This window comes from Panthera onca, chromosome C2 (genome assembly GCF_046562875.1).
Source record: "Panthera onca isolate mPanOnc1 chromosome C2, mPanOnc1 haplotype 2, whole genome shotgun sequence".
Classification (NCBI taxonomy): domain Eukaryota; kingdom Metazoa; phylum Chordata; class Mammalia; order Carnivora; family Felidae; genus Panthera; species Panthera onca.
The window spans coordinates 15,981,775-16,009,312 of record NC_138347.1 but is presented as its reverse complement, the minus strand read 5'-3'; the positions used below and the strand labels follow the sequence as shown (position 1 = coordinate 16,009,312).

General features: G+C 37.7%; 1 protein-coding gene across 2 annotated transcripts in view; it reads right to left on the bottom strand.

Moving 5' to 3' along the window:
* Positions 1-577: 577 nt before the first annotated feature.
* The window catches only part of LTN1 (listerin E3 ubiquitin protein ligase 1), a 61,531-nt gene continuing 34,570 nt past the window's right edge, over positions 578-27,538 (bottom strand). The window contains exons 19-30 of one of the 2 annotated variants that reach the window (XM_060640339.3): positions 27,327-27,469; positions 15,060-15,195; positions 14,712-14,856; positions 13,405-13,618; positions 12,309-12,546; positions 11,899-11,973; positions 9,384-9,570; positions 6,118-6,289; positions 4,823-5,043; positions 3,258-3,452; positions 2,404-2,571; positions 578-1,915 (exon numbers count right to left, since the gene is read on the bottom strand). In XM_060640339.3, the coding sequence (XP_060496322.3) occupies positions 1,853-1,915; positions 2,404-2,571; positions 3,258-3,452; positions 4,823-5,043; positions 6,118-6,289; positions 9,384-9,570; positions 11,899-11,973; positions 12,309-12,546; positions 13,405-13,618; positions 14,712-14,856; positions 15,060-15,195; positions 27,327-27,469 (1,957 nt within the window). In that variant the 3' untranslated portion in view covers positions 578-1,852. Of the gene's footprint in view, positions 1,916-2,403; positions 2,572-3,257; positions 3,453-4,822; positions 5,044-6,117; positions 6,290-9,383; positions 9,571-11,898; positions 11,974-12,308; positions 12,547-13,404; positions 13,619-14,711; positions 14,857-15,059; positions 15,196-27,326; positions 27,470-27,538 lie in introns of those variants that run through there. The other variant, XM_060640340.3, reaches the window with a different exon arrangement.

The window sequence follows — 27,538 nt, the reverse complement described above, 5'->3', positions numbered from 1 at the left end:
GTAGTATATAAACAGTAACAAGCTTTACATATATTTACAAGTCTCAAAGACTAAGAGTCCTAAGTATGAAGAATAGGTATTCCACTTTATTATAGTGTTTCACCAAGAGCCTGATGCCCTAAATACAAATGTGGAAAAACAATGCTCCATTATTCCCTTTTGTGTTCTTCTTGAGGTTTGGATCAGAAGCCAAGAAGTACCAATACTGGAAAAGTTATAAACAAGGTCTTATTATAAAACCATTTTTAAAGGAAAAGTGTGTAACTTTCACAGAGGAGTAACACAATCCTTTGGGATTACTATGTCAGAGAGAGACGTAAAAGAATTTTTTAAGAAAGGGGTTAAGTAGAGGTAGTACAATTTTGCTATCTGTTCTTCACTTACTGACTCCTTGAGTCTCAAGGCTATAAGATAATAAACACTACAGAGAAAAATCCAAGAGACAGATAAAACTGGGTAGGATACTGCATCTACAAATTCAACTCAAGAGGGTCCATAACTCATGCATAATACTTCACTCTCGACTATAATACTCTGACCACACTCATTCTAGTTCAATAATAACCATTTTACCCAGTTGATGGTAAGCAGTGATTTTATTTAACATGACTTGCTTTTTGCCAATTAAACATTTGCAACAGAGATGATCAGCTGATCTTTCAAGGAAACTTGCTACTAGATATGCTAATATTTCCCGTGTAATGGAAGACTGCAAAAAAATGATTCCAAGTTCCAAACTTCCACATGTTTATATCTTGGGCACAATTTTTTAAGGGTAACAGTGCTGTGGCAAAAGGCAGGTTTCCACCTACTTCATTTCAGCCCATTAAACTGAATTTTACTTAGTACTAAAATTATTAACTTGTACTTCTAAAGGCTGGAAAAAATAAGCTCCCCCAAATCTCTAATTTAGTGTCATCTTGGCCAGTAAGAACAGCAAAGTTTGCTTACAAAATTGAAAGCCTCCTGCAACATTTTATAATTTTTTGTTTTTTCCACCAATGTTAAATTTCAGAAATACTTATTTCTTCCCTCTCAATAGAGGGATAACTACCACTCTGCTTCCTGAATGAAATAATCTAATTTTTGCTTCTCTCAAATTCATATCCTCTGGAGACTCACTCAAACTGAGTAATAATAAAGTCACTGACAGATCTGCAATTCAAATTTCATTAATACATGGAAATTCTTCCACAGCAAAAGGTCAGTGCCACGAATTTAATTTTCTGAATTTCATAACCCTTGATAAGTGGAGACACCTTACTTAAAGTTCGGTTTACACTCTTTGCTATAGGATTTCAAAGCATGCTTCAAATAGCTTATAATAAGCTATATTAATAGCTTAGCCTCATTTTATCATTAAAATAATCTACAAATATCCGAATACTAATTAATTTTGTCATAACTAATAAATAAGTCTTAAAATATCTGTAGATAGAAATCAACCTTCTCCATTCATTTGCGTCAGTTGGACTTTTAGAATATAGATGAACAAACTGTGTTTTTTAGTTTAATATAGTTGTACAGTGCTTTCACAAATTCCAATTCTGTAATTTAGGGTTTTTCCGTATTTATTTTTAAATATACAAAAAGATTAAACTATTAATATAAATATTTTCTCTCAAATATGTAATATTCTTATGTAAAAGAAAAGGTTTCCAAACATTTACAAAGCAATCTAAAGGTAAGTAAACCTGATTTAGGATCATTACATTAACCAAAATAATTTTCCAGAGAAGATCTCATTTAAAAGGAACATTCACTGGCCTCCTCACATCAATACTTCAAGGTGGATCCAAAGCCACACTCTGCTTGATTTACTTCAGGGATCACTTCCAATGGAAAAAAATTTTCAGAAAAAGGTCTCACGACAGAGTGGACAAGTGGATTTGTTGCTAGACGTAAACCATTTGTACTGAAAAAGAAAAGGTTTTGAATGTCAAAAGAACTTTTAAAGCTGTTGTATTACATATACATCTAAAGTAAGCTTAACAATGATAAAGTGGAAAAGGGAGAATACCAAAATTTTAGCTTCCTCCGTTCATCTCCAAGATCAACACAACTCAGTATTACTTCCAAAGGCTATAGTATGATGCTTTCTACCTACACACAGCCACGGAGACATGTGAGGAAGACAAGACCTCCTTATGAAGCAACTGTACACGGCTGATGATTAAAGAGAGCAAAGAGCTCTGATGCCAGCTGGCCCCTGCTTCCAATTTTTTCAGTCTCATTTATGCTACTGGTCTCAGTGAACTACTAATTATCTTTTGCAGATTTTGAAAAATCATTTTAATATTAACTACATTTAAGAGTTTAACATTGTTTTCTTTTCCAAAATTAGATATCACACATATAAAATATACAAAAAATATAAATAAGCTAATTTCTCTTTGGACTTACCAAGCAGGCTGAATGGAACTTCTTCTTGCATGTTCTACAGGCTTTTTTGGGAAGAGAATAGTTGAAACCATGAATGACTGAGAAACAGATCATGCAATCTTCAACACCCTCAAAACGTTTGTCTACATTATTTTTCCATAATGCTAGGCCTTCCATAATGCTTCCATTCTGTTAACAACAAGAAAAGAAAAATAGAGTAAACATGCCCTGAAGTGCACCAAAGTTATTTTTATTCAATTTCATAAATTTTAAAATTAAATTTTAATTTGGAGAGGAGAGAATCTGCTTGGCTATCTTCACACCTCCTGTTTTCTGAATGCTGGTTTTTAAAATGACCTCCCAAGTTTCAGGAACCAGATATAATTTCTCTTCACTAAAGACAGACTTGAAAGAAAGGCTTCTGCACCAACACATCAAGCTTTATAGTATCAATGTGTAAACAACTATAATTTGTTTTAAAAGTCAAAGATCTTTGAGTAGTGGGATTTCCCTAATCACAGAAGGACAGGTGAAATCTTAGACTAAAAGTAGCTCCAAAGACATTCATCAGTCTGGTATCTTACAAGATTCCCTCTCAAACAACTTCCGTAACACTACATATTGTTCCAGGTCATCCACAATGCCAATGGAGTAGAGTCAATCCCTCTCAAACACCAGGAAAGAGATTGTAGAACCTTAAAAATTAAAACAGCTTGGCAGGTTCAAGTCATTTAGGCATATATGTGTGCTGATCCAAGGAAATACAGTGTATCGGTTTCAGCCTCAAGCAGAAGGGATGTATTTCAAGTTTGCCCTTTCAAAGAGCAGGTCAGCAGTGCTCTATCTGGGAGGTCAATGTGGACACAGACACTTACTTGATGGGTGAGGTAAGTGCTCAACTGCAGCATCCAGTTCCGCCACTGCTGAACAGCCACTCCCACTCTCTTCCCACTCTCCACGGTTATTGAGCCCAGTGGATAATTTGAAGGCAGCTGTATAATAAGCTCAATAACTATGTCCTCAATAGCGTAAGTAGCCATCACTTCTCGAGTAGTAGCCCGAGCTTTAACCTGCAACATGGGAAAGGTAATACTTTCTTGCGAATTTCTTTCTTTTGTTCAAAAAAACATCTTGATAGGATAGTCAGTCTTCATTCAAAGACAACACAGGTAAGCACGTTGGTTTATTAGACAAGAGGTATTTAGTAAATAGGTTTATATTTTAAAGTGATTTTCATGAAATTCAAAGTCAGTTTCAAAGGAAATTCTGCTCATAAAAATGTATGTTTTAGAATATTTGGCTTATCACATAAGTTTGTGAACAGACCAATGACAGAATGAGTTTTTAATTATTCCTTTTCTTCCACACAGGGTATCAAATATCACTTCTATTTCGAAGTCTCCCAAGTCTTTCTCTGCCATCACATTCTCTTGAGCTTTAAAGCCAACCATCAACTGTTGGACTATTTCCACCTACTAACCAGCTACAAGTTCAAAAAATCACCACAAATTTTCTAACATTCCTCTCCTTTTATGGAACAGTCCCATTGATACTACCTCACTCAGGCCCTCCTTGTTACTCGTGATGTCTACACCAGTGGTATCTCCTGGCTATGCATTTGAAGCCAAGCTCCATGCCAACAGCCAGTACTATACGTTGCAGTCAGAGCAATTTCACAGATTAGAACTCTGACAGCGTCACTTGCCTCAAAGGAAAGTTTTCAGTGGCTAAATAGGACCAAATTATTTTAGACTATTATTTGAGGCCTTTCCCAATATGGCCTAATTCATCATGGAAGCAGCTGGTTCTCTATTTACTTTCAGGAATCCTACCGCGTATGAATACCGGCTTACTCGTCATTTCTTATGCAGTCACAGAAATTACATTCTCATCTCCAAACTTTTTGCTTTTGCAATGTTGCTTCTTCTATATTCAATCCCTTTCCCCTCATTGTCTTGCCCACTTCAAAGTAATCTTTCTCCATAAAGTTGCATCCAATCTCTTCAGCCAGATGAACCTCTCCCACTCTGATCGCAGAGCACTCTTCCTCTTAATGAGCCACATTTTAGTTTCCAGTGCAAAAAAGATTATCAGGATCACGCTTTCCCCTTTATCAGATTATATGTGATTACACAATAAGGATCTGGCCCTACTAAACCATTCATTTCCCAAGTGATGGACACACAGTGCCTGGATGGTTTTCCAATATATATTTTGAATGAACCAACGAATGTTCAAAAACTTTGATGGGGGTATATGAAATCATAACACTGTTTTTGACAATGACAATGAGATTTGACACCTAAGAATCAGAAAACAAAGTAGACAATTTGTATAATTCTGAACCACTGGTTAATATTGTGATGATATACACTACAAATGGCAGACATAATCAATATTCAGACAGCTTTCCTGGAAAAAAATTCAAGATAATACTAACCGTCATGCCATTAAATAGTTGTGTACTTGTTTGTACAGAAGAAATTTCTTGAAAAGAAAGAACACTGCTGACATACTTGCTTGTAAATCTATCTACAATATTGAAAACACGCTTCTCACTACTATTCCACCACAGCCTAACCATGGCAGGTAAGTCTTTTAATGTCATATGATAGACTGAACAAGCCAAGTGTGGGATATGGTATGGAAGAGTTGCTGTTTCTGAGGAAAAAACAAAGTCTTAGTTAGTAACAGGTATTTCTTACATAGAATAACAGACTAGAACATCATTTTTAATTCCTTAACGCTAGAGCCAGAGCTCATAAAATAAACATACCAAAGAAACCAGAACTCTGGAGCATTAGCTTTCTCTCATACGTTCAAAGTGAACCATTAGAATGGCAAAAAATAAGCAAAAAGAAGGAAGATTCCAACTGACAACGAAAACGCTGCCTAGAAATAGCATTCTGTATTCCACATGACAGATCACAAAAGAAGAGGAACATTCATATTTAAAAAAAGAGGACCCCCACCCCCTGCCCCCAGGGGTGGAAAAAAATTAAATAAAAAGGAGGAAAAGTTTAAAGACTGTCTTTCTTATAAATTATGAAAAGGAGTTTGGCCCCTACACTTTCCCCAGAGCTCACTGATGTGTTATACAAAAATCCTAGAATATCCATTTCAATACTCGTAAGACATAGTACCCTCCTCAGATCTCCAAGGCATTTAAAAAATTCCGATTGCAAGGAAACCACTTAAAACACTATAGTACAACTAGATGCATGTATATCTATCCCCTCAGCTAAAATCTGAGCTCATGGAGTGAAAGAAATACATTTCATTCATCTTTGTTTTCCCAACTGAAGGCTACTTATATATAAGTATATATTATGCTTATAAATATAGACTACTTACTCATAAAGACTTATAAGACCACAGACTTATTTAAGACTATAAGACTTATCTAAGACTATAAGTCTATAAGACTACTCATTTATAAGTATATATTATTATTTTATAAAACATTATCATATAGTTGCTTACAGAATATTGGCCTACAGAATAAAAGATAACTGTCTCAACAAACTAGGCTTCAAAAATGTAAATTCTTACCCTTACCCACAAGATCTAAGTGTATGTCCTATTTAAATGAATATGGAAAATCGTGTCTTTCAACATTCTTGTGGCCACAACTCACATTTGGGGTTATTCTCCAAATTTGCAAGAATAAAGCATAATAAATACAACTCAATATGGACGTAGTCTCCACGAAAAAAACACAAACACACGTCTTACCTCTAATACTCAACTGGAGCTCTTCCGTAAAGAATGTTTTAGGCTCCTTATTAGAGAGCTCAATAGCTGTCTCTGCATAAGTCGGATTTTCTGGCATCAGCCTGAACAGGTGATAGAGCAATTTATTCAAACTTTTTGTTTTTCGAAGGTACATTGAATACAGTGCCCGAAGCTGGTGGGGAGTAAAGAATTTTTGTTAGTAAACCCAATTAAACCAAGAGAAGCAGTAGAGAAGAACAAACCAAAATAGAATAGATTGTACAACACAATGAAAAAGGCATTAATTTGAACACTTAGAATTACACAGAGGAGTCCTACAAAGTATGTGCCACATTCGTACTTTCCAAACATGTCATTTGATGGCACTGCTCCCTTTCTTTCTTCACAAACAAGCAGAAGTTTTCACTATCCCCTCATTATTAGACATATGCTTCCAACATCTTTCTCAAACTATCTCCCTGTTAGCAAGTTCACCTCTACTTGGAGTCTCTCAAAATCTACTCCCCACTCCCCAGGGGATTTTCTCCCTCTCCCTCCCAAGTCTTCCACACACCCCTTCTGCACCATAGGCCTTTATCTTTCAAAATCCTGCTTAAAACTAATCTCATTTTTATGACTGACCTCACACCATATCAAACACTCCACCAGCTTTATTCACCATAACCAAAAAGTGTAAACAATCTAAATGTCCATCAGTGGATAAATGAATAAACAAAATGTGGTATACTGATACAATGGAATACTATTCGGTCATAAAAGGGAATGTGATACTGGGGCACCGGGGTGGCTCAGTCAGTTAAGCGTCTTGGTCTCAGGTCATGATCTCACCGTCCGTGAGTTTGAGCCCCCTATCAGGCTCTCTGCTGGCAGTACAGAGCCTGCTTTGGATCCTCTATCTCCCTCTCTCTGCCCCTCCCCCACTGGTGCTCGCTCGCTCTCTCTCTCTCTCTCTCTCTCTCTCTCATAAACACTGAAAAAAGGAACGTAATGCTGATACATGCCATACATAGCATGCATGAATTTGCAAACATCATGCTAAGTGAAATAAGTCAGACACAATGAAAGACCACATATGTGAAATGTTCACAATAGGCAAATCCACAGAGATACAACATAGATTGGTGGCAGCCAGGGGCTGGCTGGAGGGCTTGAGAGGAAATAGCATAGTTTGCAAATGGGTAAAGGTTCCTTAATTCAGGTGCTGACAAGTTCCAAGATTAGATGGTGGTGATATTTACGCAATTCTGTGAATATAGCAGAAATACCAAACTGTACACTTTAAGTAAGTGAATTTGATAGTATGTGAAATACATCTCAGTAAAGCCATGAAACACACATATGCGCATAGCTTTGTTCCAGTTCAATCTGGTTCACTGGGAGTTTTGTTTGTAAGAAAAATTTTTTTAAAAAACCAGACTTAGGACTGATAAGTTTTTTTAAAAAAAAATCCTCAGCTTGTTTTAGAACTTATCTAATTAGTGCTATTAACATCAGTTATTCTGGTTTAGTATCTACAGCTCAATTCAAGCTCCAGGCTCAGTACGTGCTGCTCTACAATTCTTTGTAGAGCTTTCCCTAAACATGTAGGTCAATGGTTTAATGAAAAAAGTGATGCCTAGTTCTTTTTTTTTTTTTTTTAAGTTTACTATTTATTTTGAGAGAGAGAGAGAGAGAGTGCGCGCGCTCAAGTAGAGGAGGGGCAGACAGAGAGGGAGAAAGAGAGAATCCCAATGAATCCCATGGGTTCGATCCCATGAACTGTGAGATCATCACCTGAGCTGAGATCAAGAGTTAGACGCTTAACCAACTGAGTCACCCAGGCACCTGTGCATGGCCATTTTCTAAATTTATGAATGTAAGACAATAAGAACAAAATTCCTACACGTGGAAGCCTCACTTTCCTCCAACTTTTTAGAGATCAACAGTATTTTAAGAAACAAACGTAAAAGCCCAACAAGGAGTTCTTGAACTGTATCACCAGCAAATAAAACGATCTCAAGTCACAAACATTAAGTGGCAGGCTTGAAGAAAAATAAAACTACTTTTTTAAAGTTTATTTATTTATTTTGAGAGAGAGAGAGAACATGCAGGAAGGGCAGAGAGAAGGGGAGAGAGAGAATCCCAAGCAGGCTCCACACTGTCAGTGCAGAGCCGGACATGGGGCTCGATCCCATGAACCACGAGATCATGACCTGAGCTGAAACCTAGAGTCAGATGCTTAACCTACTGAGCCACCAGGCACCCCAGAAAAATAAAACAATTTAAATATCTAGATCACTGTTGCTTCTCTGATTTGACTTTCCCCTTAGATATAAAAATAAAAAGATGCATTTGTTTATGTATTTGTATCAGGATCTGAGCGATCAGCAACAACATAAATTATAACTTAAGAAATCTGAAAAAAATCACATTTGAAAAGAATGCCATATTTAGTCACATCTTAAATATGAGGTAATAAACTGTCGGTTATTCGTACTGTCAAAAAGCCACTGTTTATATTTAAAAAGTCCTAAGTTTATTAAACTGACTCAATCAGTATTTGATTAAAACTTTTAAAATGGGGAACTGCCTAAAGAGTGAAAAGGAAAAACACACACACACACACACACACACACACACAAAACTGTAGTAGATTTTTCCAGCTTCCCTCCTAGACAATGAGGTCTTACTTCCTAAACATGAGACAAGAGAGACATCTAGTGGCTGCTAAAATTTGGGCAAAAGAGTTCTCAGATATTTTCACCAATGAGAAATAATAGTTTGAATTACACAGGTAACATTTCACAGATCTTTCTCTAAACACTGATTTTCAAATAAGGTATATTCCCAATGATGTTTTGACTAGAACCTCCACAAGAGTCAGAAGCTAACCAAAGAAAAAACCAGCAAGATAGAATTCTTTTGAAATTATTACCATGGCAATACAAAATTAAATTATATAACTCTTGTTCCCTGCAATAAAAGGACTTGGTGGCTACATTCAGTTAGAAAAAAACTGATTCAAGCACATTCCAGAGATTAATTACTTTTGCAAAAACTGTGTGTGTTGGCGGTGGGGGGGGGGGGGGGGGAGTTGGAGGGGAGATCAGGAAGTAAGGGACAGAAATAAATTTAGCAGAATATCTGAAGTTAGCCAGATAAGATTCGATTAAAATGTGAGGCATTTCCCCCTGTTTTTCAAAAGGAGGGGAAACAAAGGGTTTAGGACAGTAACAAAGAAACACATAGAAGACAGAACTGTCAAAAGTTATTGTATCTTTATTTACCTGAGATGAAGCAGCTTTGAAGAAAGTAAGTATTAATTTCCAAGTGAGGAGATATCCCAGAACATAGCAGAAGTCTTCACTCAGTGGCTTAATAGTAACTATCTGTCCAACAGGAATACACCCCAAAACATTTTCTAGTAAGTCCTCTTGAGTGCTAAGAAGAGACATCAGCGCTGCTGGTGGTGACCTAAGAATCAATGGTCAAACACCACAATTTCCTCCATAACTTGTCTTTTAAAAAACTGATGATTTCCCACAAACCATTTTTGGGTTCCTGGGTGACTCAGTTAAGCTTCCAACTCTTGATTTCGGCTTAGGTCATGATCTCACAGTTCACGAGTTCAAGCCCCACATCCGGCTCTGCACTGACAGCATGGAGCCTGCTTGGGATTCTCTCTCCCTCTCTCTTTCTGCCCCTCCTTTGCTCATGCTTACTCACACTCTCTCTCTCAAAATAAACAAACTTAAAAAAAAAATTTTTTAAGTCCCCCTTATAATTCAGTTTTAACTTCTAATTTTGCATAATGGCAATTACAGAATCTGGGAGACATAAAATGTATGAATGTATATAAAATACATAAATATATACTTTTTCATATTTATTTAACAAATACATAGGATGTATATATATATATTTTAAAGTTTCTTTATTATTTTTGAGAGAGAGAGAGACCACGGACAAGGGAGGGGCAGAGAGAGAGAGGGAGAGAGAGAATCCCAAGCAGGTTCTGCGCTGTCAGCAAAAAGCCCAAAGCAGGACTCCAGAGATTATGACTTGAGCCAAAATCAAAAGTCAGACACTTAACCAACTGAGCCATCCAGACACCCCTCAAATACATAAAATGTAAACATAAAACATAAGTTTTGTATTTATAAACATGTAAAATATTTTTCATATTTGTATATTTTAAAAATATATGAAATATGCTATAAAATATAGGCTCTAGAAGTTAGCATTTAAAAGAAAGACCCTTTTAGAAAAGATATATTTCAACCTTCTGTTTTATGGATGGGGAAAAAAAATTCACACAGCCACAAAGGCTAAATGATTGGTCTCAAGTCCATCAGCTATAGGAAGGGGAATGATGAGGGATACCAACTCCTACCAGGTCCCTAGAAAGGCATAAAAGCATAAGACGGTGTATGTCTTTTCAGGAAAGTAAATTCAATATTCAAATTAACTCATGACAATGTAAGTTAATTTTCTTCTTTCCTAAACTAGTGCACTCTTTAACACTTTCGGATAAACTTAGGAGATTCTCAAAAAGTGAAAGAGTTATGTATATCCTCTCAAATTCTGACACTGTAGTTCAGTTCTCTCTCACCTCTGTAATGTTTCTTTCCTTGTGGCCTCCTTTTCCCAGCCCATAAACACAGGTCTTCTTCAAGCTTCTGCCCTTAGGTTTTTACCTTCAACACCACCATCCCATGTACCAACCCTTCTCTATTCCACACCGACAGTGACTAGATTTGACAAATACCAACTCAGATACCTCTCCACTTTCCACACTGCCCTCCATGTACTGTTACTGTTTCTAGGATGGTCTCCACGTCTGCTTGCTTCTTTGTATAATTTGATTCATACTATAGCCAGAATCAGCTGGTACTGTTCCCATCTTCTACCAAATATGCCCCCAACCCCAGAAAATGTAATTTGTAAGTCCCTTTTATTATCTTAAGTACCCTTCCAGCTTTATTTTCCACTATACCTTCCCTGACTACTCCACATATTCACTCACTTATCCTTTTATTCAGCAAATAATCGGTATTTATGGGTCTGCTTTAGGCCAGGAATGATTCTGGGTGCTATGAATACAGTCGGGAACAAGAGACAAAATTCCTGACTTCACAGAGCTTCTACTCCAGTGGAGGACAATAAAAAATGTGTTGAGTGGCAACTACTCAACACCCCCAAACATATCCTGAATATTCATGCCTTTATGCCTTTGCACGTGGTATTCCCTTAACTTACATGGCCTTCCCCGCCCTGCTGAAGTGCTACCTAACTTTAAAGATCCAGCATCAATGTCTCCTCCTCCAGAAAAAGTCTTCCCTGCTGGTGCACAGCAGCTGTCTCTCTGACAGCCTGCTGCCTATCCTCTTCCATACCACCTGCCACACACTGGCTACTACCATAGAGGAATACTGTCTATAACAGATTATAAGCTTCTTAAGGACAAGAAGGATTACTCAGCACCATAGTCTCCCGTTAGCATTTAATTACTACTCTGTGTAAAGTGGGTGCTCAATAGATATTGGAATTGATACAGTTTCCACACCTATCATGTGGTCAAAGAAAGTTTTGCTAAAATGTAGCAAATTGAAAATATAACTTAGGAACAATTAAGGAGAGAAACTATCTTTCTGGCTGAATTCTAGATTTCATTTATATCTTACAGAGAACTTTAAAAGATATATTGAATATATACTCTAAATTTCGAGCTTTTGCATTTATCAATCTTCTAAAGTTAGGAGGTAGAATACATGAATTAAAAAAATTATTTAAAAAACTTACAAGGCTGGTTCTTCTTCTTCATCTCCGTATGACTTCAGATTGTCCTGATCATATTGTGGTAATTCAGGCATCAATCTGCGGGTCAGAATATATTTCATATTATATTAAATTGTTCATTGTTAAATCATGCTCAAGAGCAGAAAGACCAATACTTACTTTGTAATGAGGATATTTTTAAATGGTTGTTTTCTGAAATAACCAACAATGGCCAGGACTATCTAAATGGAAAACTGTGTATGGAGAATAGTGACCTACATGATCAAAACTTTGGCATCCCTGTTATTAAAATGCATGATCAAGTTTTGTGTTTTGTTTTTGGTTTTTTACTTTGACTTTTTAATGACTAAGAGAACTAATATATTCTATTTTTTATACCACCACCACAATAATTCAATTGGAAGAATTCTTACTTGTATAGCATATGGTAAACAGCAATTTGCACAGGCCGAGCTCTGTAGAGGAGTAATGGGGCCAAAGTATTTAGCAAAGTCTGAAGATATTCTGGTAAGTTTGTTTTTTGGCCAGCAACCAATTTTGAAGGGAGTTTTTGACTCAATAGCTGGTCCTTTGGGATATATGTTAATGTTTCACACATGGGCTTCAGCACTGCATTCTGGAAGGATGTTTCAGATGTATCTTTGCTTTCTCCTGATGACAAAAAGGAAAGAAATATGCACATCCCAACACAAAGTAAGTAATACAGCTTGACTGATTCACAGAATGTCAGATGTCATTATTTAAAAAATGTTTATTTTTGGGAGAGTGTAAGTGGGAAAGGGGCAGAGAGATATGGGGACGGAGGATCCAAAGTGGACTCTATGCTGACAGCACAAAGCCCAGTGCAGGGCTTGAACCCATGAACCACGAGTTCATAACCTGAGCTGAAGTCAGACTCTCAACTGACTAAGCCACCCAGGCTCCCCCAAATGTCATTTAAGAAAATGAAGTTAAAAATTGACAAACATTAGTACTGTCCTAGCTAGAAACTGTCATTTTAACAGGTGATCATAACTGTTTAATAACTTCTATTAAAAAAGAGAAGTTTGGGGCTCCCAAGTGGCTCAGTCAGTTAAATGTCCCAACTCTTGATTTCGGGTCAGGTTATGATCTCATGGTTAGTGAGTTCAAGCCCGACATGGGGTTCTGCACTGACAATGCAGAGCCTGCTTGGGATTCTCTCTCTCCCTCTCTTTCTGCCCCTAGCCCACTTGTGCTAAATAAGTAAACTTAAAACAATTAAAAAAAAGAGAAGTTTGAGTTATAAATAATCTATTCATGTTATCCAAATTACTATTATTTTAATGCAATAGACTTTGGATAATTTGTTATTTTTCAATTCTTGACTGTAAAGCAGAAGCATATGTGATGCTTCTAGATGCCAAGCTTTTTCTCAGGCTCTTTTCTTAACTATTCTGTACTGTTTGAGTTAAACATCCAAAGTATTTGTTTTGAAATTTTCAACCAGTCATTTGCAATGAATCTCACTATGATTCCCCTTCCACTTGCCTGTAACAGTCACCAAAAGAGGTAAAAGCAAATTGTGGATGCCTTGGGAAAAAAATTCTTTCCATTCACTGATTAGATTCACGGGGAGATTGCCAATGGTGTCCAGAGTTGTGGAATCAAAAAAAGCACTGAGCTCACAGGCCAAATCACAGCTGACACAGGCAAACAGTTGTACAAGTGGAACAGAATACAGTGTGTGATTCTCCCTTGTTGTCTGAAGAAACAAAAATATAATAGGTAAGCAGGCGTCTGCCAGAACACCACACATCAAGGCAACAAAGAAAAGGCTCTTTCATTTCTCTAAACTTTAAAGTAAAAAGCAGCTGAAGTGTAGAGTCTCTGGAGACACACATTTTACATCAAAATAGTTTTTTTTTAATTAAATACTAAGAATTAGAATCAATCAATTTATTCTGAAATACTCTTTTTTTATTTCTAAAACTATGAAAGAAAATATCAATTACCATTTACCAAGTAAAATATATTAAAAACATTTATAATCTCAGGAGCCTAACTAATTGGGCATTATTAAGTCTACTTTAAAACAAGTAAACTGAGGGGCGCCTGGGTGGCGCAGTCGGTTAAGCGTCCGACTTCAGCCAGGTCACGATCTCGCGGTCCGTGAGTTCGAGCCCCAGCGTCAGGCTCTGGGCTGATGGCTCGGAGCCTGGAGCCTGTTTCCGATTCTGTGTCTCCCTCTCTCTCTGCCCCTCCCCCGTTCATGCTCTGTCTCTCTCTGTCCCAAAAATAAAAAAATAAAAAAAAAAACAAGTAAACTGAGGCTCAAGCAGGTCAGATTTGAACACCCTAAGCCACACACACAGTAGCAAACGCAGGGGAGATTCGGAACAGTCTAACCCTGATGAATTGCTTTGTATGTCCGTAAACATCACACTTGCTTTGTGTCATAAAAACAACACTAATTTCCCTGAATTTGCTTTATCTTTAACTTATTACTGACACAGTACATTTTACGAATAATTTAAGAGTCAAAAAGATCAAAAGAATAGTCACGAAAGATAAAACCTGCAAGGGCTGCACTACAAATACTACGTTAAAATGAGCTGATGGAGAGAACACTTTAATAGCAGGGGATTCGGTCACTCAATGATACTGGCAGACATTAAAACTCTATCACTTTACTGTTCTATCAAACGGTACCTGGTGACAAATATATCTTTAGTGTTTAAATGTTTGCAAAAGAGCTAATTACTATCATTACTTGAAGAGTAAGATTAGTAATTGGTTCTAGTATACAGATATGCATGAAGACCCAACAGAGGTGATGACACATCAAGTTAATTTACCTCCAACCAAGCCAACATGGAGCACATGATGAAGTCCCATTCACTCTCTGCCAAAGGAGATGAACAGTATTTCAGGAACAAGGAAAGGAACCGGATTATTTCTATATTCACACCTAGTATCTCTGGACTTACTTCTGATAGATTACTGTGATAAAGACAAAAGCAAAACAAAACGAAAGAATTATATGCACATTCAGTAAGAAACTATTTTATCTTAAACCTTACTTATAAAAGTCTGGTTTAAATGTTTCCCATCTTGTTACTGTGCAAAACTGTGATTATAAGATACGCAATTCTAGATACACATTGTAATGGGGGGTGGGGAACATAGTATAAAATATCACCTACCAACTGAAAAGAAAAACATCTTCATGATCTTTCTTCCAGGATATTAGAATTTTTAATATACCATGCAATAGCTCCCCATCATCTATGCTTCTGGTTTGCAGACAAGAGTTGAAAATGGCAAGATGTCCAAAACCTCCTAAAGTAAAATTCAAAATGAAAATTAACCCACATCTATCTATACATATTGCCTTAAACAAAAGTCTTGTCTTACAGATGTAGAAATTATTGCTTCCTCTGATAAAACTGGTGTTTGAAAAAAACTAGGGATGATCACTCTCTTCTCAAAGGATAAACAAGTAGGACACTCCTGTTAAGGCACAAAGTTGTAAAAAAGTATAGAACAGGAGAGACATCACCCAGGATGGTGACATAGGTTGTTCCTGACTTTGCTCCCCCTCACAAGAAAAACAGCCAACAGCTATTCAAGAACAAGACATCACCGAGAGACTGCTATGGGTTTGAGGCTGAAGCGCCCCTACACCTCTGAGACCAACACAATATGCATTAGGAAGGGAAGAGAAGCAGCTCTACCCTGACTGCGTTGCCCCTTCCCAGGAGAATGCAGCACCGTGTGGCACGCTCTGCCCTGAGACTCTGGCTCCTTCGGTAGGAAAGGAGAACCCAGTGGGGAAAACCAGCACCCCTCATTTATTGTGAGTTGCTTTGTGGGAGCCCCTACTCCGATCTTGCCCCACTGGGACTGCGGGGAGTCTGTGACAAAGAATGGGGAGGTGACTGTAACAACCAGCACATAGATCTTGGCAGACCAAGTTCACAGCTGCATTGCCCAGTTGTAATCCTCACCAGTGGCTTTTTTTATCTGTAGAACCAGGACAAGGGTGCACTCTGACCAGTGAACACAGCGGGGTACAGATCTGCCTGATTCTGATCCTGGAAGTTTTGCCAACCGCAGAGCCCAGTTTACCCACGCCCAAATAAGCAGCTGAGTCACAGCCCCACCCACCATGGAGCATCTTCCAGCCCCATCAGACCAGAAGGGCCGGAGACAACACCTGAAAGCTGTGTGGCCCAATGGCACTGGAGCCAAGAGGGGGCTGAGCAGGGCTAATCGCCCCAGAGCAAAGGCAGTACTGTGCCCTGAGGCTTCCCCTGCTACACACAAGCACAGTGATTAATTCCCAGACAGGCTGAGGGTAGCCCCTGGCCCCTGCCAATCACAGAACGTGTTTGGGAAACTGAAGAGTAGCCTAAAGCGGCCTCTCTCTGTCCCAGCCAGGCAAGGGAGTGGAGACATATGGAGAGGCAAGGGAGTGGAGACGTAGCCCCACACGTGGAGAGTCTTCAGGCCCCATCTGACTGGAGGGCTAGCAAAAATTCCTGAAAGCTGTATAGCACAGCAGCACTACAAGTGAGAGGCGGGCGAGCAGAGCTGGTAGTTTACAGAGCAAAGCCAGTGGCCCTGTTCTGTCAGGGAACTTGAGATGTACTTCTGTTTGGGTTAAGGCAATCAGAGCCTTACTGGCTTCAGAGCTACTTCTGCCACTGTGCCCAGGCAGAAAATCTTCATATGTAGCTCCACTCTTTGCCAAATACAGCCTTCGGCCGGTATGACCAGAGAACCTAAGCAGAGCACACGGGAAGCTCCATAACCCGTCCACTGGGCTACAAAAGATGACACCTGGACAGAAAGCCGAAGCCGCAGCCTCCCCCATCTGCAGGGCGTCACCTCCTAAGGGAATCCTGTGCACATTCTTGCCAATTCAGGTCCCCCAGCAGTGAGCTGCACAGACTCTGGACTTTGTCCTGCTGCCCTGCCAGGGCAGGAAAGCTAATTCACAGCCCAATCTGCTACGAATACAGTACCCAGTCCTAACTATCTAGTGAGTCTGACCAGAGAATCCTGGCAACTACAGGACCCTCCTACAGCCTCAGGTACGGAACCAAGCTACAGTTCTGTCCAACTGTTCTCCCCAAGCCTGTCCTCAGAGCTCAAACAGCCTTGTCCAAAAGCAGACTAACAGCAGGCTCTACTTACAAAAGGACGGTGCCAGCAGACACACCTGAAAACCAAAACTGAGCTGACTGATAAAGAACACTCTCTGCCACAACCAACCTACAAATCATAACGTTTGCAAGAGGAGCACAACTGAATGTGCAGATACCACCGTAAGGAAAAAAAGGATCACAAATAATCAGATAAATCTGACACCATCAAAGGAAACTAGTAAAGCTCTAGCAAATGACCCTAAAGAAATGGAAATCAGTTAAACCGGCAGACCAAGAATTCAGAATAATTCTAAGAAGGTTTTCAGCAAATTACAAGAAAAGACAACTAAACAAAGTTAGAAAAACAATGCATGAACAAAATGTGAAGTTTGATAAGGAAACAGCAGCCATCAACGCAAACAAACAGAGGGGAGCCTGGGTGGCTCAGTTGGTTAGGCGACTGACTTCGGCTCAGGTCATGATCTCACAGTTCGTGAGTTCGAGCCCCGCGATGGACTCTGTGCTGACAGCTCAGAGCCTGGAGCCTACTTCAGATTCTGTGTCTCCTCCTCTCTCTACCCCTCCCCTGCTCATGTTCTGTGTCTCTGTCTCTCAATAATAAATAAACGTTAAAAAAAAAAAAAATTAAAAAACAAAACAAACAAAAACACCCCCAGAAATCCTGGAGTTGAAAAATACAGTAAAATGAAATGAATTCAATAGTTTCAAAAGTTGACTGAACTATGCAAAAGGATCAGACACCTTGAGAATAGGACACTGGAAATTATGTAGTCAGAAAAGCAAGATGAAGAAAGAAAATGCCTATAGGAATTATGGGACACAATGAAAAAAGAAAACAACTACAATATTCACATTATGGTAATTCCAGAAGGAGAAGAGAAAGGGACAATAAGTGTATTTAAAGCAATAATGGCTGAAACTTCCTGAACCTGCAGAGAGAAATGCACATCCAGATCCATGAGGATAATTACTTGGTAATAAATTGAATGTGAATAGGGTTACCCTCAGTCATATCATAATTAAATTGTCAAAAGTCAAAAGAATTTTAAGAGTAGCACAAATGATAAATTTTATATAAGAGAACTCCCATTAGAGTATCAATGGTTTGCTCAAAAGAAACTTTTCAGGCCAGGAGAGAATGGGATGACATTCAAAATACTGAAAGAAAATGAATGCCAACCAAGAATTCTATGCCCAGCAAAGCTGTCCTTCAGAAATAAAGAAGAGACAGAAAGTTTCCTGGATAAAACAAAAGCAAAAGGAGTTCAATACCATCAGATCTGTCTTACAAAAAAGGCTAAAAGGAGTTCTTTGAGTTGAAGTAAAAGTACACTGGTTAGCAACATAAAAACATAAAAAGGTAGCATAAATCTCACTGGTAACGGTAAATAAATAGAGTTGAATTCTACAATATGACAACAGTGGTACATAATTCACTTACAACTCTAGTTAAAAGGTTTCTTCTTTTTTAATATAGTAAAAATGTGGCAGCTGGGTGGCTCAGGTGGTTAAAGGCCCTACTTCTGCTCAGATAATGATCTCACAGTTTGTGAGTTCAAGCCCTACATCGGATTCTCTGTCTCCCTCTCTCTCTGCTCCTCCCCTGTGCAGTCTCTCTCAAAAATAAACATTAAAAATAAATAAAATAAAATAAAATATATTAAAAATAACCATAACTACAATAATCTAGCAATTATATAATATAAAAAAAAACTGCAAACTGTAACAACAATGGTAAATTAGCAATGATTCTAATTTAAAGTCACCAGCTACATTAGCCCCTAAGAGTGTCAGCCTGTTCTTTGAAGCCAGCCATTGACTTCTCCTCTCTAGCTATCAAAGTCCTAAATGGCATCTTCCAAAAGAAGGCTGTTTTGTCTACATTGAAAATCTATTATTAGTATAGTCACTGTCATTAGTTATCTTAGCTAGATCTCCTGGATAACTTGCTATAGTTTCTACTATATCAACATTTACTGCTTCACCTTGCACGATTATATTATAAAAATGGCTTCTTTCTTAAATCTCATGAAGCAACCTCTCCTAGCATCAAACTTTTCTTCTGCGGCTTCCTGACCTCATTTAGCCTTCTTAGAATTGCAGAAAGTTAGGACCTAAAGGGAATGTTGTAGCTGGTTTGATCTTCTATCCAACCACTAAAACTTCTCCACATCAGCAGTAAGGCTGTTTGCTTTCTTATCATTTACGTGTTCAATGGAGAAGCACTTTTCATTTCCTTCAAGAATTTTTCCTTTGCACTCACGACTTAGCTGCTTGGTGCAAGAGGCCTAGCTTTCAAGCCTATCTTGGCTTTCAACATGATTTCTTCACTAAGCTTAATCATTTCTAGCTTTTTTTGTTTTCTTTTTTAATCATTTCTAGCTTTTGATTCAAAATGAGACACGTGACTCTCCTTTCACTTGAACAGGCAGAGGTCCTTGTAGGGTTATTAACTGGCCTGGAATAGGCAAACCGAAGGAGGAGGAGGGAGACAGGGGAATGGCCAGTTGGTGGAACAGTCAGAACATACCACAACACTCATCAATTAAGTCAGATGTCTTACATGGGCATAGCACATGGCACCTCCAAATAATTACAATACTAACATCAAAGATCACTGATCACCAGAAAAAAACATAATGAAAAAGCTTGAAATACTGCAAGAATTACCAAAATATAACATATAAACATGAAGTGAGCAAATACTATTGGAAAAATGGCACTGATAGACTTGCTTGATGAGGGTTGCTATAAGCTTTCAATTTACAAAAACAAACAAACAAACAAACAAAAAAAAACCCCAGTATCTGCCAAGTGCAATAAAGCAAAGTGCAACAAAACAAGGTGTGCCTTTACTCTATATCAGACAAAACAGACTGGAAATGATAAAAAGAGTGAAGACATTATAATGATAAAAGGGTCAATTTTTCAAGAAGATAGTATAATTCTAAATATTTATGCACCCAACATTGGAATACCTACATATATAAAGCAAAAACTAACAGAGCTAAAGGAAAAATACAGTAATACAGTAACAGTTGGGGACTTTTAATACTGCACTCTCAACAATGAAGATAGGTTATCCAAAGAATCAGTAAGTAAACAGTGGACTTAACACCAAATGGACCTAACACACATAAAAAGAAGAAAACAGACTCCTATATCCTAACATGTATGTATTTATTTAGAACACTTATGTTTCTGTTCTATCCAACAACAGCAGAATACACATTCTTCTAGGACAGACCATAGGCTGGGCCACAAAACAAGTCTCAGCAAATTAAAAAAAAACCCTGAAATCATACCAAGCACTTTCTCTGACCACAATGGCATCAAACTAGAAATCAGTAACAAGAAGAAAATTTGAAAATTCATAAAGAAATTAAACAACACTTTCCTAAACAACCAATAGATCAAAGAAGAAATTAAAGCAGAACTAAAACTTTGAGATAAACAAAAATGGAAACACAACATACCAGAACTTGTGGGATGCAGCAAATGCAGTCCTAACAAGGAAGTTCACAGTAATAAATGCTTACATTAAGAAGCAAAAAAGATCTCCAAATCAACTACCTAACTCTATGACTTAAGGAACTAAAAAAAGAACAAACTGAGCCCAAAGTTAGCAGAAGAAAAAAAAAAAAAAAAAGATTAGAGCAGAAATAAAAGAGAGAAGAGAAAAATAATAGGAAAGATTAACAAACTAAGGGTTAGTTTTTGAAAAGAAAAAAAAAACTGACAAACCCCTCAATAGACTACCCAAGGGAATAAAAAAGAGAAAGGACTCACATCAACAAAATTGCAAATGAAAAAGGAGACCTTACAACTGATATCACAGTAATTCAAGGGATCATAACAGGCTACTATGCACTACACATGCCAACAAATTGGACAACCTAGAAGAAATGGAAAAATTCTTAGAAACATACAACTTAACAAGACTGAATCAGGAAGAAACAGAACATCTGAATAACACTAATCAAAAATGAAGAGAAGGCCAGGACCAGATGGCTTGATTGATTGAGAAGGCCAACTATTTAAAGAAAAATCAACACTCATTCTTCTCAAACTCTTCCAAAAAATGGAAGAGGAGGGAATACTCCCAAATTCCTTTTATAAGGCCAGCATTATCCTGATACCAAAATCAGGAAAGGATACTACTAGAAAAGAAAACTACAGGCAAATGCTCCTAATGAATACAGATGAAAAATTTCCAGTAAAATACTAGCAAACTGAATTCAGCAGCACATTAAAAGGATCATTCACCATGACCAAGTGGGATTTATCCCTGGAACGCAAAAATGTTTCAACATATGCAAATCAATATATATATCACAGTAATAAAATGAAAGAATCATATGATCATTGTGATACACAAAGAAAAAAGCATCTGACAAAATTCAACATCCATTCATAATAAAAACTTTTAACAAATTAGGCACAGAAATAACATATATCACAATAGTAAAGGATATATATGACAAGGCTTCAGCTAACATCATATTCAATGGTGAAAGGCTGAAAGCTCTTCCTCTAAGATAAGGAACACGACAACAGTGCCTGCTCTCACCACTCCTTTTCAACATAGTACTAGAGGTCTTCGCTAAAGCAACCAGGCAAGAAAGAGAAATAAAAGGTCAGAATTGGAAAGGAAGAAGTAAAATTGTCTCTTTACAGATGACATGATTTAATATATAGAAAATCCTAAAGACTCAACCAAAAACCTGTTAGATCAATGAATTCAGTAAAGTTGCAGGATACAAAATTAACATACAAAAACCAGTAACATTTCTATATATAAAAACAACAAATTTTCTGCAAAAGAAATAAGTAAATTAATCCCATATACAACAGCATCAAAAACCAAATATTTAGGAATAAATTTAACTAAGAAAATGAAAGTCCTACTTTGAAAACTATGGGATATTAATGAAAGAAATCAAAGACACAAATAAATGGAAAGGTATCCCATGTTCATGGATTAGAAGAGTTAATATTATTAAACTATCAATACTACCAAAAACCATCTATAGATTCAATGCAATCCCTATTCAAGATTCCAATGACATTTTTTTACATAAGTAGTAAAAAAACACTCCTAAAATATATACAAAGCCACAAAAGACCCAGAATAGCCAAAGAAATTCTGTGAAAGAACAATGCAGGAAGCATCACATTTCCTGAAATACAGTATAATAGGGCATAAAAACAAACATACCAATGAAACAGAACTGAGAGGCGAAAATTAACCCAAGTACATATGACTAACTAATAAATGACAAGAGATCCAAGAATACTCAATGGAGAAAAGATCGTCTCTTCAATAAATGGTGCTGGGATGATAGGCTATTCACATGTAAAATAATAAAACTGGTCCCATATCTTACATTACTTGCAAAACTAACTCAAAATCAATTAAAGGTTTAAATATAAGACCTGAAACTATGAAATTCCTAGAAGAAAACAGGGGAATAAAGCCCCTTGACATGGGTCTTGGTAATTAATTTTTGGATAGGACTCCTAAAGCACAAGTAACAAAATAAAAAAACAGACAAATAAGACTACATCAAACTAAAAAGTTTCTGCACAGCAAAAGAAATCATCAACAAAGTGAAAAGACAATCTACCAAATGGGAAAAAATATTTGCAAGCCATATATCCAATAAGGGATTAATATCCAAAATATATAAAGAACTCCTACAACTTGAGAACAAAAAAACAGCCCATTTTAAAAAGGACAAAGGACCTGAACAGACATTTCTGCAAAGAAATATATTTCAGGCCAGCAGATATATGAAAAGATGCTCAACATCACTAGTCACTAGGGAAATGCATTAAAGCTACAATGAGATATTACTTCACACTTACTAGAAGGGCCATCATCAAAAAGATAGGTAACAAATGCTAGCATGGCTGTGAAGAAAATGGACTCTGTGTGCACTGTTGGTGGGACTGTAAAATGATACAGCCACTATGGAAAACAATATGCAGCATCCTCAAAACATTAAAAATAGAACTACCATATGATCTAGTAATTCCATTTCTGGGAATACAGTTAAACCTCAAATAAGGTGGGAATTAGGGGCACTGATCTCCCCACCCCATGCTCTTGAAAATCTGCATATAACTGCTGACTCCCCAAAAACTTAACTACTACTGTTGACTGGAAGCCTTACCAATAACATTGACAATTAACACATATCTTACATGCTATTTGTATTAACTATATTCTTATGGTAAGGCTAGAGAAAAGAAAATGTCAAGAAAAGCATAAGGGAAATACATTTCTAGTATTGTATTTATTGAAAAAAACGTGTATATAAATGGACCCACACCATTCAAACCCACATTATTCAAAGGTCATCATATATCCAAAGGAAACAAAAATGCTAACTCCAAAAGATATCTGCACCCCCATGTTCACAGCAGTATTATTTACAATAGCCAAGACATGGAAACAATCCAAGTGTCCACCAATGGATGAAGTGGAAAAGAAGTTGTGGTAGATATATATAGAATGGAAAACTATTCGGTCACAAAAGAAAGAGGACATCCTGCCATTTGTGACAACATGAATGAACCCTGAAGACATTATGCTAAAGTGAAATAAGTCAAAGACAAATACTATAGAATCTCACTCATAAGTGGAATCAAACTGAACCCAAACTCATAGAAAAAGAGATCGGACTGTGGTTACCAGAGGTGGAAGATCAGAGGAGAGGGGGCTTGGAGGAAAGATGTTGTAAAGTTACAAATTTCCAGTTATGCGATAAAGAAGTACTAGGGATGTAATGTACAACATGTTATAAGTTGGTAAAAGTTAATCCTAAGAGTTCTCATCACAAGAAGGAAATTCTTTTCCTTTCTTTTCTATTATATCTGAGAAAATGGATGTGACCTGAACCTACCAAGGTAATCATTTCACAATATATGTAAATCAAACCATCATGTTGTGCATCTTAAATTTACACAATTATGTACATCAATAATTTTTCAATAAAACTGAAAAAAAAAGTATAAAATGTTAAAAAAAATCACAAGTTTTGGGGCACCTGGGTGGCTCAGTCAGTTGAGCGTCTGACTTCAGCTCAGGTCATGATCTCGCAGTTTGTGAGTTCGAGCCCTGCGGTGGGCTCTGTGCTGACAGCTCAGAGCCTGGAGCCTGTTTCAGATTCTGTGTCTCCCTCTCTCTGCCCCTTCCCCGCTCATGCTCTGTCTCTCTCCGTCTCTCAAAAATGAATAAACGTTAAAAAAAATTTTTTTTAAAGAAACCACAAGTTTTCAGCATGGCGAGGGTCCAGGATGAAAGCAAAAAGAGGTAAACTGGAGAGATCAGTTGCCCTAAGACTGTAAAATGTTCAACAGGCCAAACTAAGGACTTAGGTTTTTATCCTGTAGGTAAAAGGGAACCAAGGAAGAAAAGGGGTAAAAATGTATAATGTATTTAATCCTCCTTTAAAGGCAGAGGAAGAATTTTTTTTTTTTTAATCTTCCTGGCAAAATAGAATAGGCAGCTCAAGTATAATCAGAAACAATGGATTTTCTAATAACTAAATAGTGAAAAGTACATTAGCTAATTCTGTGTCATTACTTTGGCTGAAAGAGCAAACCCAGTTGTCAAATCTCAAAAACATTCCTCCTCCTCAAGGGCTTCCACACAGCTAGGCACCTCGTGGTCTGTGTGACACTCAGCCCTGTCTCCTGCCCCTGATTCCCCTGTGCCATCATTCGGTTAGTTATAACCTGTGCGGGAGAAACCACCCGCACTCCCATTAGGTAATTCTTCTCCTCTCCACACAGCCTGTCCAACTGCATCCCGTTCCACAGCTGCAAATCCCAGCCTTAAGCAAACGCAACTATAAAGCTTACTGCCCTAAAAATTTGTTTTTGACATCAGCTGGCCCTAGGTGCCATAAAGTAATTCTTTTTGACAAATGTTTGTCGATAGGCATATTCTTCATCCACTACTTCAAACTTTCATTACCTTCTTAAAATCTGTAATCCAGCTTCCACTCATCAAATGATTGAGCCCAAAGAGACATAAAGCTAAGTAAGGAACACATGAAGTTCCCTATGTTTTCTTTATTCACATCTGCCCCCCGCCCCCACATTTCTCCTTAACTTCTCTCAGAAGAAAGTCACTCCACCTACACAAGGTCAGCATCTTCTAACTAGATCCCATCCCTCTCATCTCCTCAGTGGGAACTATCATCAATGACTCTGTCTCTATTTTCTATTCCTCCTACTCTACACCTGTTTTCCCTCTGACCTTGAATTCGCCTCCAGTTCTCACCTTCTTTCTACATCCCTTTTCACCGAACACTTAGAACTATCTGGCTCTATTTTCTCACCATTCTTCATTCCCGTAATGCCAAAGCTAATGGACACTTTTCAGTCCTGAATTTTATTTGAACCTCTGTGGCATTTAACAAGGGTGATGAATACTACCTAAAACTTCTCTGCTTCTCTTTATCTGTGGCCCTTATTCTCAAGTCTCCATCCACCCATACACCCCTTATATTTACGTACTGGTGTTCCCTTGATATTCTTCTCACTCTTCACTCTCCCCAGACAAGCTCATTCTTATTTATAAATTAGACTACCACCTATATGACGTGGCCTTTGAAAGGAGTATTTCCATCAAGTCAACAGACAATCTCCATTGGAGTATTATTCCATAGTCACCGTAATCTAATGTTTTCAAATTTTAACACTGGCTCCCTGTATACCCCTGCCCTATCTTCCTCCCAACCTTCAAGTCTCCTTTAAAGGTTCTCTCATGCACAGTTTAAAAAACAACAACAAAGGTTTTCTGTGAGGCCTAATGGTATTTCCTTCTATCCAATTAAAATATAGAATCACAGAGCCATGCCAATTCTATTTCCTTAATCTCTTTCATTTCCAAATCCTCTCTTCCATCTATACCTTGATTTAAACTTTTATTTCTCATTAAGTCTATTCCAACAGTTTCTGTCTTATAAACCCAAATCTCACTTCCCTCATATCCACCTTTCACAGTTATCAAAATAATTTGTTTTGAACAAGAGAGAGAGAGAGAGAGAGAGAGAGAGAGAGAGAGAGAGAATCCCAAGCAGGCTCCATGCTCAGTACCGAGTCCAACGTGGGGCTCAATCTCATGACCCTGAGATCATCACCTGAGTCGATATCAAGAGTTGAATGCTTAACCAACTGAGCCACCCAGGTACCCCTCAAAATAATTTTCTTTTTTTTTTAATGTTTATTTTTGAGAGAGAGAGAGAGAGACAGAGTGCAAGCGGGGGAGGGGCAGAGAGAGAGGGAATCACAGAATCTGGAGCAGGCTCCAGGCTCTGAGCCGTCAGCACAGAGCCCAACGCAGGGCTCGAACCCACGAACCACAGGATCATGACCTGAGCTGAAGTCAGATGCTTAACCAACTGAGCCACCCAGGCACCCCTTACAATAATCTTTCTAATGAGATAGTCTTACTACTCTCCTACCTAATTTGAGCCCACAGCTCCTTAGTGCCTACCTCTTAAAGTCCAAACTCCTTAACCTACAATGTTAGGCCTTTTCCCTACTATTTTCTCAAAATTCAGCTTCTTGTACATCCTAACACCGTTTGTCCCCAGCCTTCTTCCTGAAATGCCAGCCAAACTGAACTCTCAACACTTTTTTGTTTCTGTGTACCTGAAATGCCCATCCCCAATTATATCCACATGGAAAACTATCCTTCATCACTTATATTTTTCTCTTTGTGAAATCGCCACTGATGCTGCAAAGCAGAGCGGAGAAACTTGTTTTCTGCTGCTTTGACACACAGGCCATTTTTCTGATACATTGGTTATCACGATATAACTTTATGTCTGTCCTTCCCACAAAAGGAACTGCCACAGAGCCATGTTCGGTAATGTTTATTAAATTAATAAACAAACTAACTAATAGAGTACAGAGTGTCCAAAAAGGTTTAAAATACAATGAAAGCTATTCTGTCTGTTACCTTTATATGTTCAATCAGTGGTTGACTAGGGAGAAATTGAAATTAAGCATAGCTAAAAATGCTATACATGGAAATAATTAGAGAACACTGGTGGGTTTTTGTTGATACCTGTGGTTTTAGTCTTCCCTAAGGCTGTAGCATTTCTGTACTGCAAAGTGGTAACAGCCACTCCCCAAAGACACCCATACTACTGACTGTCAACGTGTTATGTAGCAAAGTATAAAGTAGGAATAAATCAGCTATAATTCAATTTACCTCTGCTAGATCTGGATTTAGATATTAAGCAATAATTAAAGAAATATTTATTATCAGGCACTAACCATTAGTACTGCAAAGATCTTCCTTAGTCCAGGCCAAAAGGGGAGGTATACATTGAGCAATGAATTCTTTCTTGTCTTCTTTTGACAAAAATGGACAGAGACTTTGAATGGTATGCATATTGCCTTCCGTTAGTGGGAAAAACCTGTTTAAAGGAAAGGAAAAGTATGAATTATATTTATCCTAAATATGCAGTTATTTCAGAAAATTCCTG